Source organism: Ziziphus jujuba, chromosome 7, assembly GCF_031755915.1.
Source record: "Ziziphus jujuba cultivar Dongzao chromosome 7, ASM3175591v1".
Taxonomy (NCBI): domain Eukaryota; kingdom Viridiplantae; phylum Streptophyta; class Magnoliopsida; order Rosales; family Rhamnaceae; genus Ziziphus; species Ziziphus jujuba.
The window spans coordinates 7,405,238-7,420,110 of record NC_083385.1 but is presented as its reverse complement, the minus strand read 5'-3'; the positions used below and the strand labels follow the sequence as shown (position 1 = coordinate 7,420,110).

Genomic DNA, 14,873 nt, shown 5'->3' with positions numbered 1-14,873 from the left:
ATTATTATTATTTTTCCTTCCTTATGATGAATTCCTTTCTAGTTCCTATAACGTATTCATAGAGAAATTTAAAAAATATGTCCATGTCCAAATATCATCTATGAATTTTGAAATGAAATAAATTCCTAGCTTTCTTCCTTCCTAGTTCCTATAGCTTATTCATAGTGACATATAATACCATTCACATGCAGATACAATATTAGCTTTTCTCTCTAATTATAAAAGCTTATCAATATTGATCACCAATAAAAAGAAAAAGTTTAGAAAACTCTGAATCCCCCACGTAAATGGTAGTCATGAGAAATTCCTCAAACGAACAGAGCAAGTTTCTTTAATTTTGTGTAAATCAACAGGCAGTTGAGCCATCAAAAGCACATGATCAAACTACCATCCCAACCAAGCAATGCCGTCCATCTAATCAAACACATCAGACGTATAGTCTTTATAGAGCGACCTGCGTCATAATTTTTAATAATTTTATTACTCTCCATTATCAGAATTAATATGTATTCACTCATCCCCTTCCATATTAACCACTAATTTCCAGCCACGATCCCCAAGACCCGCTTGTTTTTCTTGAGGTAATCACACATTTTTACTACCTTTTTTCTTATTTAAAAGTTTCATTGAACTAAGATAATCGTGTGGATTATATAGAAATTAACTTATATATAACTATGTACATTTTGATGCAGATGGTCTAATTTATGTGCACTTTGAAGTTGATTGAAATATAAATTAGTCTAGCCTCATACTATATATATGAACTCCACCACCAAAAGATATTTCCTAATTAGTTGTCTATGACATTTAATTTTTGTGTATTGGCTGTCTTTGAACCCCTTTGCCAAATTTTTACAGCATCGCATGTGATCCATCAAGCACTTAATTTTCTCTCACGATCACCAACTGTCTGAAATTTAACATGGAGGGTTTAAAGAGTAATACATTTAATTTTTCAGGAAGCAAATTTTAGGCTGATTTAGCTTGAATTCTATTTTGGGTGCGTTTCTTTTCTCTTTTTTCTGTCATTTTTAATCTTAAATGCTTCCAAATAGGATAATTTTTGCTTCATAGATATTTGTTTTTCATATCCTCTCATGACATGACATGTACTTGAAGGCCAACTTTTGAAAAATTTTAGCAATTTTGATGGCTATGAACTGCCCTCTAAATCAACATCAACTAATTAATAACTTCTTTTTCCAAATACCAATCTAATTTGAACAGAGACGTACATTTGTTAAATTTCACAAATATGGATGTTCTTGTCTGCATATATTACAAGATTAAAGACTATTATATATATATATATATATATGTACATATATTTGTGATCAAACACTTATTACTTACTTAACAATTGAAACATTTCAAGATTTCTCATATTGTTGTTTTCTTCTTTTTCTCTGCCATGGACATGTTCAGTGGCCAGGGTCCAACTTACAACAAGGTGCCGGATAAGAAGCTGGTGGTCGCGGGGTTGCGGCGTTGGGTATTCTCATCCAGGCCGTGTCAGCTTGACAACGAATCTAGGAAAATGAGAGGAAAGTCCGTTTCAGGAAAAGCCATTTTTGTACTATGTTTTGCATGCTTTCTTGCAGGATCACTATTTACTAGCCGAACATGGACTCAACCTTCTTCCACTAGAGAATCTCATTTTCCCATTATTCCTAACCATGTCAATAGACGAGAGGCGGTGACACAGAACTGTGAACACAAGAGGGTAAGTTTTAATTTTTATCACCCCAAAATGGAAAATGTCTGGTCCACATGGTTTAGTCTATAGGTACACATATAAAATTGACACAATGACATATGATAAAATACCAAGAAATTGCAAAGTTAATCGACGCTTGATGTGCTTTGTTACATGAATTCAGTGAATGAATATGATCATGCAAATTGCGTTGCTTTACTATAATTATGGAATATTGATGGGTTATTTTGGTATTTTATTATGTGCAATGATCAGAAATTGGTGGAGGGGAAATCTGGAGATGATCTGATTATGGGGGAAGTAACAAAGACTCATCAAGCCATTAAGTACTATTGAATTCTCTTTATTTTAATTTTTAATTTTGTTTTTTTCTCTTTTTGAGCTTCTATATAAATTTAATCAGAACAATTAAATAATGGTTGTTTTTGAATGAATGAAATGAAACAGATCATTGAGCAGAACGATTTCAACACTGGAAATGGAACTAGCAAGCCGAACAACTCAAAGGGGTGGACAATTTTCGTTGGAAAGAGCATCCAATCACAGTCTACAAAAAGCCTTTGTGGTAATCGGGATTAATACAGCTTTTAGCAGCAAGAAAAGAAGAGACTCTGTTCGAGAAACATGGATGCCTACAGGTCCTCCATTTATATATTCTCATTCAATTGCATTTGGTCTCCAATGAAATTTCTATATTAATGAATGCAATAGCAAATGGGATTAATGGAAAAAGCGCAGGGGATAATCTGAAGAAACTGGAGAAGGAGAAGGGAATAGTGATAAGGTTCGTAATAGGACATAGCGCCACAAAAGGAGGTTTACTGGATAAGGCAATTGATGCAGAAGATGAGGAGCACAAGGACTTCCTCAGACTTAACCATGTAGAAGGTTATCACCGCCTCTCCACCAAGACCCGCTTGTATTTCTCCACCGCTGTTTCCATGTGGGATGCCCAGTTTTACGTCAAGGTCGACGACGATGTCCATCTCAATTTGGGTACTTTTCCCCCACTTTTCCTTTTTTTTTGCATATTCCATTCACTCGTTATGATTAATAAATTTAATGTTTTGTGTTTTGGCAGGTACACTAGTGAGCACTTTGGTCAAATACCGCACCAAACCCAGAGTTTATATTGGATGCATGAAGTCTGGCCCAGTTCTATCTCATAAGTGAGTCCACGCACTTCTATCCAGTCAATAATATCTGGCTAATGCCTTTTTTTTTAGACCTTTTTTTTAATTTTTTTTAATTTTAATTTTTTTTTAATTTTAATTTTTTTTTAATTTTTGCGATCGCAGGGGTGTAAAGTACCATGAACCAGAATATTGGAAATTTGGAGAGGAAGGGAATAAGTATTTCAGACACGCCACAGGTCAAATCTATGCCATATCGAAGGACCTAGCTGATTATATCTCTATTAACTCGTAAGTTTTCTTCCTATTCGTCAGTCACATTGCACACCATACGCTCTTATGAATCTCCATGCAGCCAATGAAAACTAAATATCTACTGGGTTGGGACTGGTCCACAATGGCAGGCCCATCTTGCATAGATACGCTAATGAGGACGTTTCGTTGGGCTCATGGTTAATCGGCCTTGAAGTTGAACACGTGGACGAACGCTCCATGTGTTGTGGGACCCTTCCAGGTAAATATACAATTAAATTCCCTTTTTTTTTTTTTGGGGTAAATAATTAAATTCTTATTAATTAAAGTAGCTGATGAAGTCATTACGATATGAAACTAATTATGGTTGTTTTTATGGATGTGGTGATTAATTTAAAATAGATTGCGAATGGAGGGCTCAAGCTGGGAATGCATGCGTGGCATCGTTTGATTGGCAGTGCAGTGGCATATGCAAATCCGTGGAGAGGATGAAGAAGGTGCATAGCTCTTGTGGAGAGGGAAAAGAAGCTGTTTGGAACGTTCATCTTTGAGATCCAAAGAGTTAAATTAGAATGATAGAAGACAGCAGATTTTGTGTTAATGTTTATTAAGGTATTTATTGGCGACAATAAAAGGTGAAGGATGACTAGATTATTGCTAATTAAATCCACTATTTTAGGTGTGTAATACATGCTTTTTGTACTTTATTTTTTTATTTTAGTATTTTTCAAGTTTCTACAAATTTTCTAGTATCTGCTTTTGTTGTACTTGTAACATTATATCTATAGTGGTTCCTCGCATTAAATAAAATTTGAATACTATATAAATTATAATTATATACATGTAACAGCAGACTGCCTAGGGGTTTGTTTATGTTTTTTGAAAAGATGCTTAGGGGTACGTGGAGCTAGATTCCTCTATAAACCCCACGATAATAAGTCACAATTGGCTAATTATTTAATGCATTTTGAATTTTGGAAACAAACTTCAAGGCGCCAAGCGCTGTGCTGTGGTTGTTGGTCGCTCCCTGAAATTATTTCTTAAAAAATTTTGTTTCATGAAATTTGACCAGCAATTTTCTCCCGCCTTTTATTTAACGTTTTCTGGGATTTCCACATTACTACTGTCTTTTCTCCGTAACCAATGTTTGTGTGGTTTGGTGGGATAGTAAATTTTTTTTTTTTTTTTTTTGAAGCAGGGGTACAAAAAATTAATATATGTATTATATATATATATATATTTTTTTTTTTCATTTTTGCCAGGAAAAGTATAAGAAGTAACCATCATTAAACACAAAATTGTTATTTATTTTTCAAAATAATAAAAAATAAAAAAAGAAGTTGAAGTATCTTACAGAAAAAGGAAATTACGAAGCCAATACCCATAGACCTGCAAAAAAGTAAACACGTGTAAGATACAGATGAGTGGGCGATGCTTTTCATCCAAGAAAAAAGACAAAGAAAAAAAGGGGCAAAAAAGTAAATTAAGGAAAAGAAAAAGGAGAAAGAAGAAAAAGAGGATACAAAGTCCGAACCGCCATACAATAGGAACCCCAAATTCTAATCCCATTGGCTTTTATATACGAGAATACGATAAATAGAAAAGCACCCAATACTAACACCAACAGCCCCTTCAAATACTCAAATTAGCCCCCAGGATTCTTTTTCCCCTCTCTCTCTCTCTCTCTCTCTCTCTCTACGTATTTATTTCCAAAATAAATCAAAGCAGCACTCTCTCACTCTCTTTGCGCTCTTTTCTCTGTGTTTGTTAATATTTTTCGTTTTTTCTTCTTTTTTTTTAATTTCACTCTCTCTATCCTCTTGAAAAAAACAAGATCTAACATCTATAACTCTAAAAAAAGCTTTTGATATTACAAACCCAAACTCAACCACAGAAATAAAGATCTCTTTCCTAGAGGAAAGAAGAAGAAGAAGAAAACAAAGAAGAAGGATGGTTTTTGGTTTTAACGATGAGAGACCGTTGAAGAGGGCCAAGAAGAGAAGGCTTTCTCGTACAGCTGAAGATCTGCCTGACTTTTTCGCTTTCCCGAACCCAGCTGACCAAACCACCGGCTCACAGCCCTTCCGTGACAACGTGAAGAGCTTCCTCTCCTGTCACGCGCGCCTCACGCTTCCTCCTTCTGTTTTCCCCTCCCTGCTTGCGTGGCGTGTCACGCTCCGTCTTGAAGATCCCGATCTATCCCCGTCCGTTGTGGTCCTTGACGTGGTGGAGGAGGACGTTACGGGTTCGAGACGCTCCGTCTACTGCGACCACTGCCGAGTCGTGGGTGAGTCCACTCACCGACTCTCTCTTTTTTTTTTTCTTTTTTTTTTTTGGGCTACCCGAAGAGATTCGGGCGCTATTTTAGACAAATATTTCGCGGTTGAGAGGAAAAAAAAAATCTTTTTTTATTTTTTTAAAAGCAGAAACTAAGAAATCTGTAAAATATTTTCGCGGTTTACCTTATTTTTGGATAATGAAAAAAAATTACTAATGACGCTGTCAACATTGGGCTTTTATTTTTATTCTATCTGAGTAATAATTTATTTTATTTTATTTTTTTAAAAATGTATTTGACGTCGGCGAGTGGTCGAGAACGAACCACGGATTTTGTGGACTTTGACTAAAATCGTCCTTTTCTATTTTTTATTTTTATTTTTGGCAAAAATCTTAACTTTTATTTATTTTATTTTTTTTGGATTTATTACTCCTTTATTTTTATTTTTTATTTTATTCCCAGCCCATATGTTTTCCAAAAATAAAATTTAGATTTTATATTATTTATTTATTTATTTCCTTACCGAAGGATGGAGTGGGCATCCGGTGTGCCGAAAACGATACCATTTCATAATAAGGGGTGGTAGCGAGAATGCTCGCGAGAAGGCCTGCAGCTCCATGCTTCTTCAACAGCAAGAAGAGTATAAGCCATACACCCACTTCTCCGAGTCAAGGTACCAACTCAGCCCCCCAAAAACTCACCCCCTTATTATTTATTATTATTGTTATTATTAACGATCCTAATAAAAATTGATAGGTGTAAGACCGCTATTACCACGGATGATGTTGAAGATTGGCTTTACCTTCAACTTGAAGATAACACCCATCTTCTGCACGCCGTTGTACACTCCAATGGGTTTGGTCACCTTCTCACCCTCAATGGCAGACAAGGAGGCTCTAAGCTCCTCTCTGGTCGTCAAGTTATGGATTTCTGGGATAGGCTTTGTCAGACTCTTGCTGTCAGGTTTGGAACCTTGAACCTTGAACCTTCTCAATGGACTTGAATATCTCAATATCTTTATATGCCTGTTTCTTTTTTATTCAACTGCATTTTTGTTCAATAGGAAAGTTAGCGTGATGGATGTCTCCAAAAAATATGGAATGGAATACCGGCTGCTTCATTCGATTACCAAGGGTCATTCTTGGTACGGTGAATGGGGATATGATTTTGGTGCCGGAAGCTATGCACTCACTCAAGAGGCGTATCGCCAAGCCATTGATACACTCTCCAGCTTTTATTTGTCTCCAGTTCTATTCAGTGGTCGAGGACCCCGAACTCGCCTGCAGTCTGTTATTGCTTTCTACCAGTCGTTGTCTGTGGATGAACTCGTGACCATTAAGGATCTGTTCTTGTTTTTATTGAATCTGATCCGAGAAACCCGTAAGAAGCCTGAGTGTGCCACTTCCGATGTATTATGTCTATGGACAATAGATGAAGTTGAACGTGTACAGCAAGCAATGATCAAGGTGCTGACAGCTGCAGCTGGTAAGGCTGGCTGGGTGAGTAGACGTGCTCTCAAGGGTTCAGTGTGGAGGGCAGCGTCTGTGGAGCTTCTTGATTACTGCCTTAAACACTTGGCGGGGAAGTTAGCAATCAATGGCATGGTGGTTAGGGCCAGATGCAATCCCTATTCTAGCGATGTAGAATACAGGTAAAATAGAAAACTGGTTCTTTAAAACAAAATAATTGTAGTAAAAAAAAGAGAACTAAAGAATTAAAAAGGAAGAAAAGAAAAAAAAAAAAACAAATTGGTTTTATGCATGGCATTAATTTGTTCTGGGAAATCTTATTACGACAGGCTGGAGAGTATCGTAAGCAGGGAATCTGTCAAGGACTCAAATTACCTATCAGAAGACCAAATCATCTGTGATCTTAAATTTTTATATGAGTCCCTTCTTCAACCTGATACCATGGTAAGCTGTAGGCCCCAAGTGATGAGGGATAAGATTATTGATTCGGCAATGAAAGTTTTGGATTGCAAGCAATTTATGAAGGTTTACAAGAATGATAAAATGGCAGTAGAAAACCCTGATGCCATTCATCTCTGGTGTCATGTGGAGCTTTCAGACCAACCTAAGGATGACCCAGTCCTTCCTCCTGAATTAATCGTCCTACCATTGAATGCAACCGTTGCTGACCTTAAATTGGAAACTACAAAAGCCTTTCAAGAAGTATATGCCATGTTTAAGAAGTTCCAGGCTGAGCAATTGGTTGAATATGGCTATATTGAGGATTCAATTACTTTGAAGTTTCTGGTTGGACCAGGTGGCTCAATTCGAGTTCAAGGGAGATGTTCTGTAAGATATGGCCTTAATCGATTTCGTATGGAAAGAGGGATTGAGAACTGGACGGTTGATTGCATGTGTGGGGCTAAGGATGATGATGGTGAAAGAATGTTGGCTTGTGATGCTTGTGGTATTTGGCAGCATACAAGGTGTGTTGGGATTGACGTTTCAGATGCAATCCCGGTGAAGTTTGTTTGCTCAAGATGCGAAAATTCATCTCATCGTGATAAATGTCAAAGTGTTGGGGAATCTACCAAGGAAGCCAATAGTAATTCACCCAATAGTAACACATCTTGCAGGGGTAAAGCAACAGCAACAGATGGGGTTGGACTAGCTTCTTCGTTCCCCTTGACCTTTGGTGTACGTTAAGTGCACTTTTGTTTTGTTGTGAATGTAAAGTCTTTCTTTTTAGTTTAGGGTTTAGAGATGGGTTTCAAGGAGGTTGTCAATTGTTTTTAAGACCTTATCCTCCCTTTTCGAGTGTATTGAGAGCTATCTATGTTTTGTCCCTGTATATAGCGAAATGAGAAAGGAAATTGGGAGGAAAAAAAAAAAAAAAGGAAGTTTACTGTATTCTCAAGGTTCCTGACTTACTATCTTTGACATGATCAGTATAGCAAATGGTTCTAATTTTAACAACTCTAACATCAAAGATTTGGCGATTTTTCCATTGAATGTAATCTGCTGTGCTGAGTTAAAAAAAAATGCATTAAAAGTACATTTACCTCATTCTCTAGTGTTTTCAGTATTTTCCTCCGGTTTTGTCGATAAAATACTGCTTCCTTCTAAATGAGGAAGGGAGGATTCAGTCTTGGTGGGAGGAAAACTTTTAACAGCCTTGCACAAAGTTGTATATTTTGTAACAACGTCCTTGTATAGACTTAGTAATCTTTCCACATCCCTGACTGTTAAGTCACCTGCCTCCGCTTCCATATAAGGGTAATTTGACCCACCTGCTGTGAATATTGCATTTTTAGATATGCTAGTATGTTAAACAATGAATTCATCCTTAATCTACTAGCCAAGTGTTTTGCAAATTAGCATTTAAGAACAGAGAGGAAGAGATACTAATACCTTTTTTTTTTTGGGTGAATAGAGATACTAATATACTATGATAATGGACACTACAACGTAAGATCAAGAATTGCTGAGGGCCTGTTTAAGAGTGAATATAATTATCCGCTCTCTAATATTTTAAGAGTGAATATAATTACCACTTTCCAGATGCATAATAAAAAGAACAGTATGTAACAAGCAAAAAAGGTAACCCATGCCGTCTATCATGATGGCTCATTCAATATATGACAAAATTTTCAGTGTTATTATTTTTGATATATATGCGGATACGCATGCCTGTAAACAAATTGTCAAATGAAAAGGCTAGTAAATTTTACAGAAAAAATTTGTAGTTTGAAGCTCACCATTTGTCTCTTTATGATGTACTCTTGCTGAAGCACCAGGATCAATTTGACCTTGTGAGGTTGTCATCACTTCCTGTGTGGTGAAGAATTCCTCTGGTATCAATTTGTTAGTCTCTCTTGCTGCTTGCATGCTTTCCTCAAATTCAATTTCATCAATAGATAGAGATTTAGCATTTAAGTCGACAATAAATGTTTTGGCTGACACAAGATTTGTGAAGTAAAATGCGGCTTCTGAAACAAGTTTTGCCTGCCTTCTGTATAACTGAATAAATTTGAGGTTGGAGTGCAACTGTGGAGGATTGGCCTGTTGGTGCTTAGAGAATTAGCATGTTAAATCTATTTGCCAAAAGAAATTTCTAGAATATCAATCATCTTTTCTAGCTAGTAATCAAAAAACAAAAAACATTGCTCTACGAGGTCAAAAGGACAATCAATACCACTCATAAGATATAAAATCACAGACATATGGAAAGATATATCACTGAGACAGAAAGAAAACAACTTTGCTAAAAAGCTTTCAAAAGAATGCAGCAGTTCATATATGTCAAGCATGAAGCTTACAAATTTGTGACTTTCAACTATACCATTGCAACAAAGTGAGATAATATAAAAACCAGATTTTAACGATAAGTAGAATGGCATATTACCAAGGGAAGCTTGCCTTGATCGTGACATATATAAGAACCGGGAGAAAGTCATCAGCCCCGGCTAGTACATGATTCTCTGACATTGCTGCATTTAGCAACAAGTTGTTGATGACCTTGCAACAGTTAATGATGCAAAGAAGCTTCTCACGAGGGGCTTTAAATGCACTGATTTTCTGCAATTCTTTCTCCGCAAGCTGGAAATTCAAGCATGACTATCAATGGTTCTGATATAAACCAAATTTACTTGGATTTTCCATTGTCTTAGACTGAAAAAGTGAGGCAAGTATTGTTGTATGTTCAAGCAAATAGCTTTAAATAGATATTCATTCCTCTATAGCAAGTTATAATGGATTCCATAAACAAAAATTTGATGCCTTCCAAAACTTATTTTAAAATCAGCATACATACCAGCCATGAAGCATCATTACGAAGGACTGATGGAATATCTAAATGCTCAGGCTTCAAGAAGGTCTGCAACAATTGTATTTTCTCTGAGATTTCAAGGTCCAGTTTTATATCTCCTGGAGAAGAAGCAAATGTCCGGTAGAACAATTTTGTCATCACATATTTCTCTAGTCCCTGTAGAAAGCTTACAACATTTTAATGTGAAGCAAACAGAATGTGGCATATAAAATGTTCTCAAAAAGGATCAAATCCAACCTAGAGGTATTATGTATACCAAACCCTGTGAGCCACGTAAATTATAATATTACCTCCATGGCAGAGTCAACTTCTTCATCGGTGGCACCTGCCCATATTGGATGATCTCTGATTGTATCTTCCATTGTAGTGAAGAATTCTTGCACCTTTTTAGCATCATTATCAGGGTTGGCCGCGTAGAATGAAAATGATACGATAAAGCTGACCACAAAAAAAAAATCATTATGAATTTATGAAATAACAAATTTTATTACGCACAAAAATTAATCAAAGAAACAAAATTTCGACAAAAAGCAGTCACAATATCTATACTACGCCTACATCGCATCAGAAACAACAAGAAACCAATATAAAATTCCAAACCCAAACCAAATACAACGGGAAAAAGAGAAAAAAGAAGAAACAAGATTGAAACACCAATGCAAAACAATCTTGTAGATTCGGCATTCTGAAACCCCAAAAAAAACCAAGAATTTTGAATAATATATTCCTTTTGTATTTTATTATTATATTAATGATCATGAGGATTAGGATTAGGGTTTGTGTGTGAGAATACCTCTTGATGGATCGAACGAGATCAAGGGAAGCAGGATTTCGCATACGATCAAGAAAATCGTAGAATGTGACCGAAGATGAAGAAGAAGATGCCGAGGACGCTTCCATTCCTCCTTTTATAACTCTTTAATTCCGAACTTTTGTAACCAAAATACTCCTCAGCGCTAGCATCAGTAATCCATGTCTCTCTATTTTGGCAGAGTTGGGAGGAAGAACAAGAAGAAGAAGAAATAACAGCAGTCAAAGTAGAGGCACCAGAGTTGTTACTACTGGTAGTTTGCATATTTGTCAAACGAGAAAATAGAATGTTAGGTCTGTCACGTGACGATGAAAACCTATAGGGGCTTTTCAGCTTCGTCGGTTTTTCCTTCCTTTTTTATTTTTTTATTTTTTATTTTATTTTAATTAAATTAATTTTAATTTTTAATATTTTAATTCTTATTATTATTATTATTATTATTTTCTTTTTTGAAAAGGAGCTTCTTTCTTATTATTTGTATTATTATTATCTTTTTCCTTTTTTCTTTTACTGCAACTTTGGAAAGGAGAATTTTTATTCTAATCGAAACTTGAATCTTAAATCTAGAGAAATACTCTCAAACGGTTTTACCTATAGGCTAAGAGGAAGAGTACATTATTTTTTCCCTTGTAAATTTGATCAATAAACCCCACACCCACACTTAATTATATGCAAAATATGTATTTTTTTTCCTTTTTATGTAAATAAAAATAAAAAAGAAGAAGAAAAGGTTTCCTTGCACGATTTGCTCCATTCGATAGGATAAAATTGAAATAAAATTACAAAAAAGAAAAAAAAAGAAAAAGAAAAAAAAGCTTGATTTCTAAATAATTACTTCGTGTTGGAATCAAAATAATGTAAATTTTATAACATATTATCATGAAATTTGTGCGTGTGTTTCTTTTTTTTTTTGGGGTCCTTTTTGATAGGGTGTTGTTAGCATTTTGAAACTGCTCCCTCTCGCCTCTCTTTGACCTAAAACCTTCTAGCATTGGACACCAAATTGTGGTGAAAGATTTTGTAGCCACAAAATTCAATACCATTCGTTAATTGAAAAAAAAAAAAAAAAAAAAAACTTTGCAGTCATACTCATACAAATAGGCATAAAACTGTATTATCTAGTTTATTGATAGAAACCCATTATGATGTTTTCAAACTTTTCCATATTACACACTTGCCTACAATAATTATGCTCATTTACTTTTTAATCTTCATTTCTGAATTCTGACCATGGAGAGGAAGCTATTTCTCCAAATTAAAAATCCATTCTGTTTTGCAGTCCTTTGCGGATTTTACCAATATCATTCACTGGGGGATCATTTTCTTTGTCTCTATATCTGTAAGATCTCTTGCATAAGCTAATTTATATTCCTGGAGGTTACTCCTCTAGTAGTCCTCTTCTTTGAATAAGTCTAGTAATGCAAGTGCCTGCAAAGAATCCAATTGGAAATATTAAAAGCAGGGCAAAAATACTTCAAAATTTTTTTGTAGTTGGATAGCCAATGACATGTAAATTGGGAAAAGAAAGCCAAACTTGTAAAGATATTCCAAGATTCATATACTACTATCTTTCACTGCATTAATTCTTGGCTTTCTGGGGGAAATTAGCTGTGTGTGTCTGATTTTCGTAGTCTAATAAGAAGTAAGCTGAGAGGCGGAAAGATAATAGTGAATACCTCAGGCACAGAGAGCTGCAATCGAAACTTTGGGCCGTCATAGTGGTATAAGATAGGTCTAAAAGCATCTTCTTCTAGTGGCTTACAATTCTTCTTGATTTGAATTCTAACCTGAAACAAATTCCCCCATTGAACAGAGTCTAAGCCTTTCAAAAATCTTCCTGTTTACAAAGAGTATTCAATCAGAGGATTTTAGGACTGTGATTTTGTTTTGTTTTACCTGTGCTGGAAACCTTGATTCTCCTTTGCATTTCCTGTCTTCCCAAGCTGTTGGGTCTATGTTCGACCCTCCAAAACTCGCAGCCTTGTCGAAGAAAAAGACGGAACAAATGGTTTAAACAAAAAAATAATGCCAAACCAAAACAAAATGAAAATAGTTCAGGCTTTGTCATCATTTTAAAGGCTCATCACCAGAAGAAATCTGGGGGTACAAAGAATAGCAAGTGCTACAAATAGTAAATAACACTGAAATCAGACCTGATATACTCCATGAAGCTGGTGGGCAGTGTAGTTATAAAGGAAAAGGGGTAAGCCAGGGGTTATTGCCCGTACAGAGTCCTTATATTTCTGCGGAAGCCCTGCAAAACGAATTGGATCGAATCAGAGTCTATAATGACTCTGTTAATATTAATTCACAACCTGTATCAATATGTCAAATACGTATTTTAGACTCCAAAGAAAACAATATGTCATACAACAAACTCAAATTCCAAAATATATAAAACTCTGTCAAAATTACATGGTTTATATCAAATTATTCCTTAAAAAACATAACTTACAGAGTAAAAAATTTTAGTAAGAAATTACCAAAAAGTTGGCGACGAAGATCCTCTTGCATCGTCTCGTTGTTGCATACGAAGATATAGCCTCCCAAGACCTCATTCCTGGGCAGCATTTCAGCAGGAGGCAATGTCTTGTGCCACTTGTCAGTCTGCAGCTGCTGCTGTTGCTGTACTTGATGCTGCTGCTGCAGATAAATGGGTTGGTGAGCTTTCATCTCCGGAAATAATCTCAATTGAATGTTGTTGAAACTACTGGTCTTTATTCTATGATTCAGATCATCATCAACATCATCATCTTGATGATTAACTTTCAACTTTCTTTCAGACAATCCCAATTGATTGTCGAGTGCTGTTGCCCTCCATGTTTGGTACTCATCCACAGAGGCCAAAACTTGACCGAATCCTCTACCAAACTGCCACAGAGAACCTCCGGTCGCCGCCGCAGTGGCAGTGCTACCACTAGTAGTGTAGTTAGTCCTAGACATTTTACTTTTTTTTTTCTTTGCTTGTGTCTGTGGGAGGGAGAGAGAAAATTGAAGGAGTTGTGTGGTAATAGCTTAGACTAGTTTGCACTGCATGACGTTTGAAAGCATTTTAATGTAAATAATAGTCAAAAATATATATGGTATTGATTTTGATGGCATAACGGACTTTCGGTACCCTTTGGGGTCTCTTTATTTTTTGCTTTTTAGTCCTTTTGCCAGAATTTGAATAAAAAGAGTCCGCCATCTCAACCACTGCCAATAAAGTTGAATCAATGCCATCTCTCATATGTTTGATTTTTGAAATCTCCCTCCTCCTTTTCTTGCAATGTCCCATCGTATATATAAGTTAGGCAAATATGCTATATAGCTGTTATTTCTTACCATTCGTATTTATTTTCCATAACGTTCAAAACCCCTTTCCTAGCTAGCTGATATACTTCATTTTTTATTATTATGTACTTCTACTTAACTAAGTTAGTTTCCGTACAATATTTGCATTTATGGACCAGCAAAGTGCTAATATTTTTGTATACCACTTTTGCTGACCAATATTTTAGTTTGAAATTTTTAAATTTAAGTTGTAAAATTAATTATTAGATGGGCATTCACTACTTTCCAAGTGCTTCTTAAATACTTTATAACATTTTACCAACCCTATGTTCAAAAAAAGAAAAACGTCACATTTTATGAACTTTTTTCCCTGTCCAATTTGGTATATAAAATCGTCCACAAGCACCTTGGAATAACAACTTGGCCAAATCCTTTTTGGTTATTTATGAGTGTTTCAAATCAAAGAAGATAGAAGTGTGTGCCTTGTGGCCAAAATGGACAATGTTACACGGTGCTCCAATTTTCATGTCCGCTATATATGGTAATGGTTATCGAGGGGTAGACAGGTGGACTTAGACAATAAATGCTTACAAATTAGATGAAATTACAGGCAACCTAATTTGTTTATTG

General features: G+C 35.6%; 4 protein-coding genes across 8 annotated transcripts; 2 read left to right on the top strand and 2 right to left on the bottom strand.

Annotated features, from left to right (window-relative positions):
* The first annotated feature begins 474 nt into the window (after positions 1-474).
* On the top strand, positions 475-3,947 carry LOC107408007 (probable beta-1,3-galactosyltransferase 8). Of its 3 annotated transcripts, none has more exons than XM_016015354.4 (9): positions 475-581; positions 1,429-1,726; positions 1,976-2,046; positions 2,168-2,358; positions 2,459-2,716; positions 2,802-2,889; positions 3,019-3,144; positions 3,258-3,367; positions 3,508-3,947. In XM_016015354.4, the coding sequence occupies exons 2-9, from the start codon at positions 1,541-1,543 to the stop codon at positions 3,654-3,656; spliced, it is 1,179 nt and encodes a 392-aa protein (XP_015870840.2). In that variant the 5' UTR covers positions 475-581; positions 1,429-1,540; the 3' UTR covers positions 3,657-3,947. The 3 variants fall into 3 exon arrangements, with proteins under 3 accessions (XP_015870840.2, XP_024925688.2, XP_048335098.2); XM_025069920.3 differs by lacking the exon at positions 475-581 and adding an exon at positions 721-1,003; XM_048479141.2 differs by lacking the exon at positions 475-581 and having other exon boundaries at positions 1,349-1,726.
* Positions 3,948-4,306: 359 nt separating this feature from the next.
* LOC107409784 (vacuolar protein sorting-associated protein 9A) lies at positions 4,307-11,264 on the bottom strand. Of its 3 annotated transcripts, XM_048479143.2 has the most exons (7): positions 10,953-11,264; positions 10,450-10,597; positions 10,145-10,315; positions 9,751-9,930; positions 9,090-9,393; positions 8,394-8,624; positions 4,307-4,494 (listed from the first exon to the last, which is right to left on the bottom strand). In XM_048479143.2, the coding sequence occupies exons 1-6, from the start codon at positions 11,057-11,059 to the stop codon at positions 8,395-8,397; spliced, it is 1,140 nt and encodes a 379-aa protein (XP_048335100.1). In that variant the 5' UTR covers positions 11,060-11,264; the 3' UTR covers positions 4,307-4,494; position 8,394. The 3 variants fall into 3 exon arrangements, with proteins under 3 accessions (XP_048335100.1, XP_048335099.1, XP_048335101.1); XM_048479142.2 differs by lacking the exon at positions 4,307-4,494 and having other exon boundaries at positions 8,293-8,624; XM_048479144.2 differs by lacking the exon at positions 4,307-4,494 and having other exon boundaries at positions 8,293-8,621.
* Positions 4,558-8,248, top strand: LOC107409352 (PHD finger protein At1g33420). The gene is made up of 5 exons (XM_048479140.2): positions 4,558-5,392; positions 5,912-6,056; positions 6,140-6,346; positions 6,447-7,034; positions 7,182-8,248. Exons 1-5 carry the CDS (start codon positions 5,056-5,058, stop codon positions 8,035-8,037), a joined length of 2,133 nt encoding a protein of 710 aa, XP_048335097.1. The 5' UTR covers positions 4,558-5,055; the 3' UTR covers positions 8,038-8,248.
* Positions 11,265-12,068: 804 nt separating the features above from the next.
* Positions 12,069-14,051, bottom strand: LOC107409823 (B2 protein). Its single transcript, XM_016017248.3, has 5 exons — positions 13,454-14,051; positions 13,124-13,224; positions 12,867-12,950; positions 12,647-12,757; positions 12,069-12,398 (listed from the first exon to the last, which is right to left on the bottom strand). The coding sequence occupies exons 1-5, from the start codon at positions 13,911-13,913 to the stop codon at positions 12,357-12,359; spliced, it is 798 nt and encodes a 265-aa protein (XP_015872734.3). The 5' UTR covers positions 13,914-14,051; the 3' UTR covers positions 12,069-12,356.
* Positions 14,052-14,873: the final 822 nt, after the last annotated feature.

Coding starts and splice junctions, on each gene's coding strand:
- LOC107408007 (XM_048479141.2), top strand. CDS start 1,415: ATGGACATGTTCAGTGGCCAGGGTCCAACTTACAACAAGGTGCCGGAT. Junction 2,359..2,458: donor AGAAACATGGATGCCTACAG/GTCCTCCATTTA, acceptor GAAAAAGCGCAG/GGGATAATCTGAAGAAACTG. Junction 2,717..2,801: donor CGATGTCCATCTCAATTTGG/GTACTTTTCCCC, acceptor GTGTTTTGGCAG/GTACACTAGTGAGCACTTTG.
- LOC107409352 (XM_048479140.2), top strand. CDS start 5,056: ATGGTTTTTGGTTTTAACGATGAGAGACCGTTGAAGAGGGCCAAGAAG. Junction 6,057..6,139: donor ACCCACTTCTCCGAGTCAAG/GTACCAACTCAG, acceptor AAAAATTGATAG/GTGTAAGACCGCTATTACCA. Junction 7,035..7,181: donor TCTAGCGATGTAGAATACAG/GTAAAATAGAAA, acceptor TTATTACGACAG/GCTGGAGAGTATCGTAAGCA.
- LOC107409784 (XM_048479143.2), bottom strand. CDS start 11,059: ATGGAAGCGTCCTCGGCATCTTCTTCTTCATCTTCGGTCACATTCTAC. Junction 9,394..9,750: donor TTATATATGTCACGATCAAG/GCAAGCTTCCCT, acceptor AAGCACCAACAG/GCCAATCCTCCACAGTTGCA. Junction 8,625..9,089: donor ACATCATAAAGAGACAAATG/GTGAGCTTCAAA, acceptor CAATATTCACAG/CAGGTGGGTCAAATTACCCT.
- LOC107409823 (XM_016017248.3), bottom strand. CDS start 13,913: ATGTCTAGGACTAACTACACTACTAGTGGTAGCACTGCCACTGCGGCG. Junction 12,951..13,123: donor AGCTTCATGGAGTATATCAG/GTCTGATTTCAG, acceptor TTCTTCGACAAG/GCTGCGAGTTTTGGAGGGTC. Junction 12,399..12,646: donor TGCAGCTCTCTGTGCCTGAG/GTATTCACTATT, acceptor GATTCTTTGCAG/GCACTTGCATTACTAGACTT.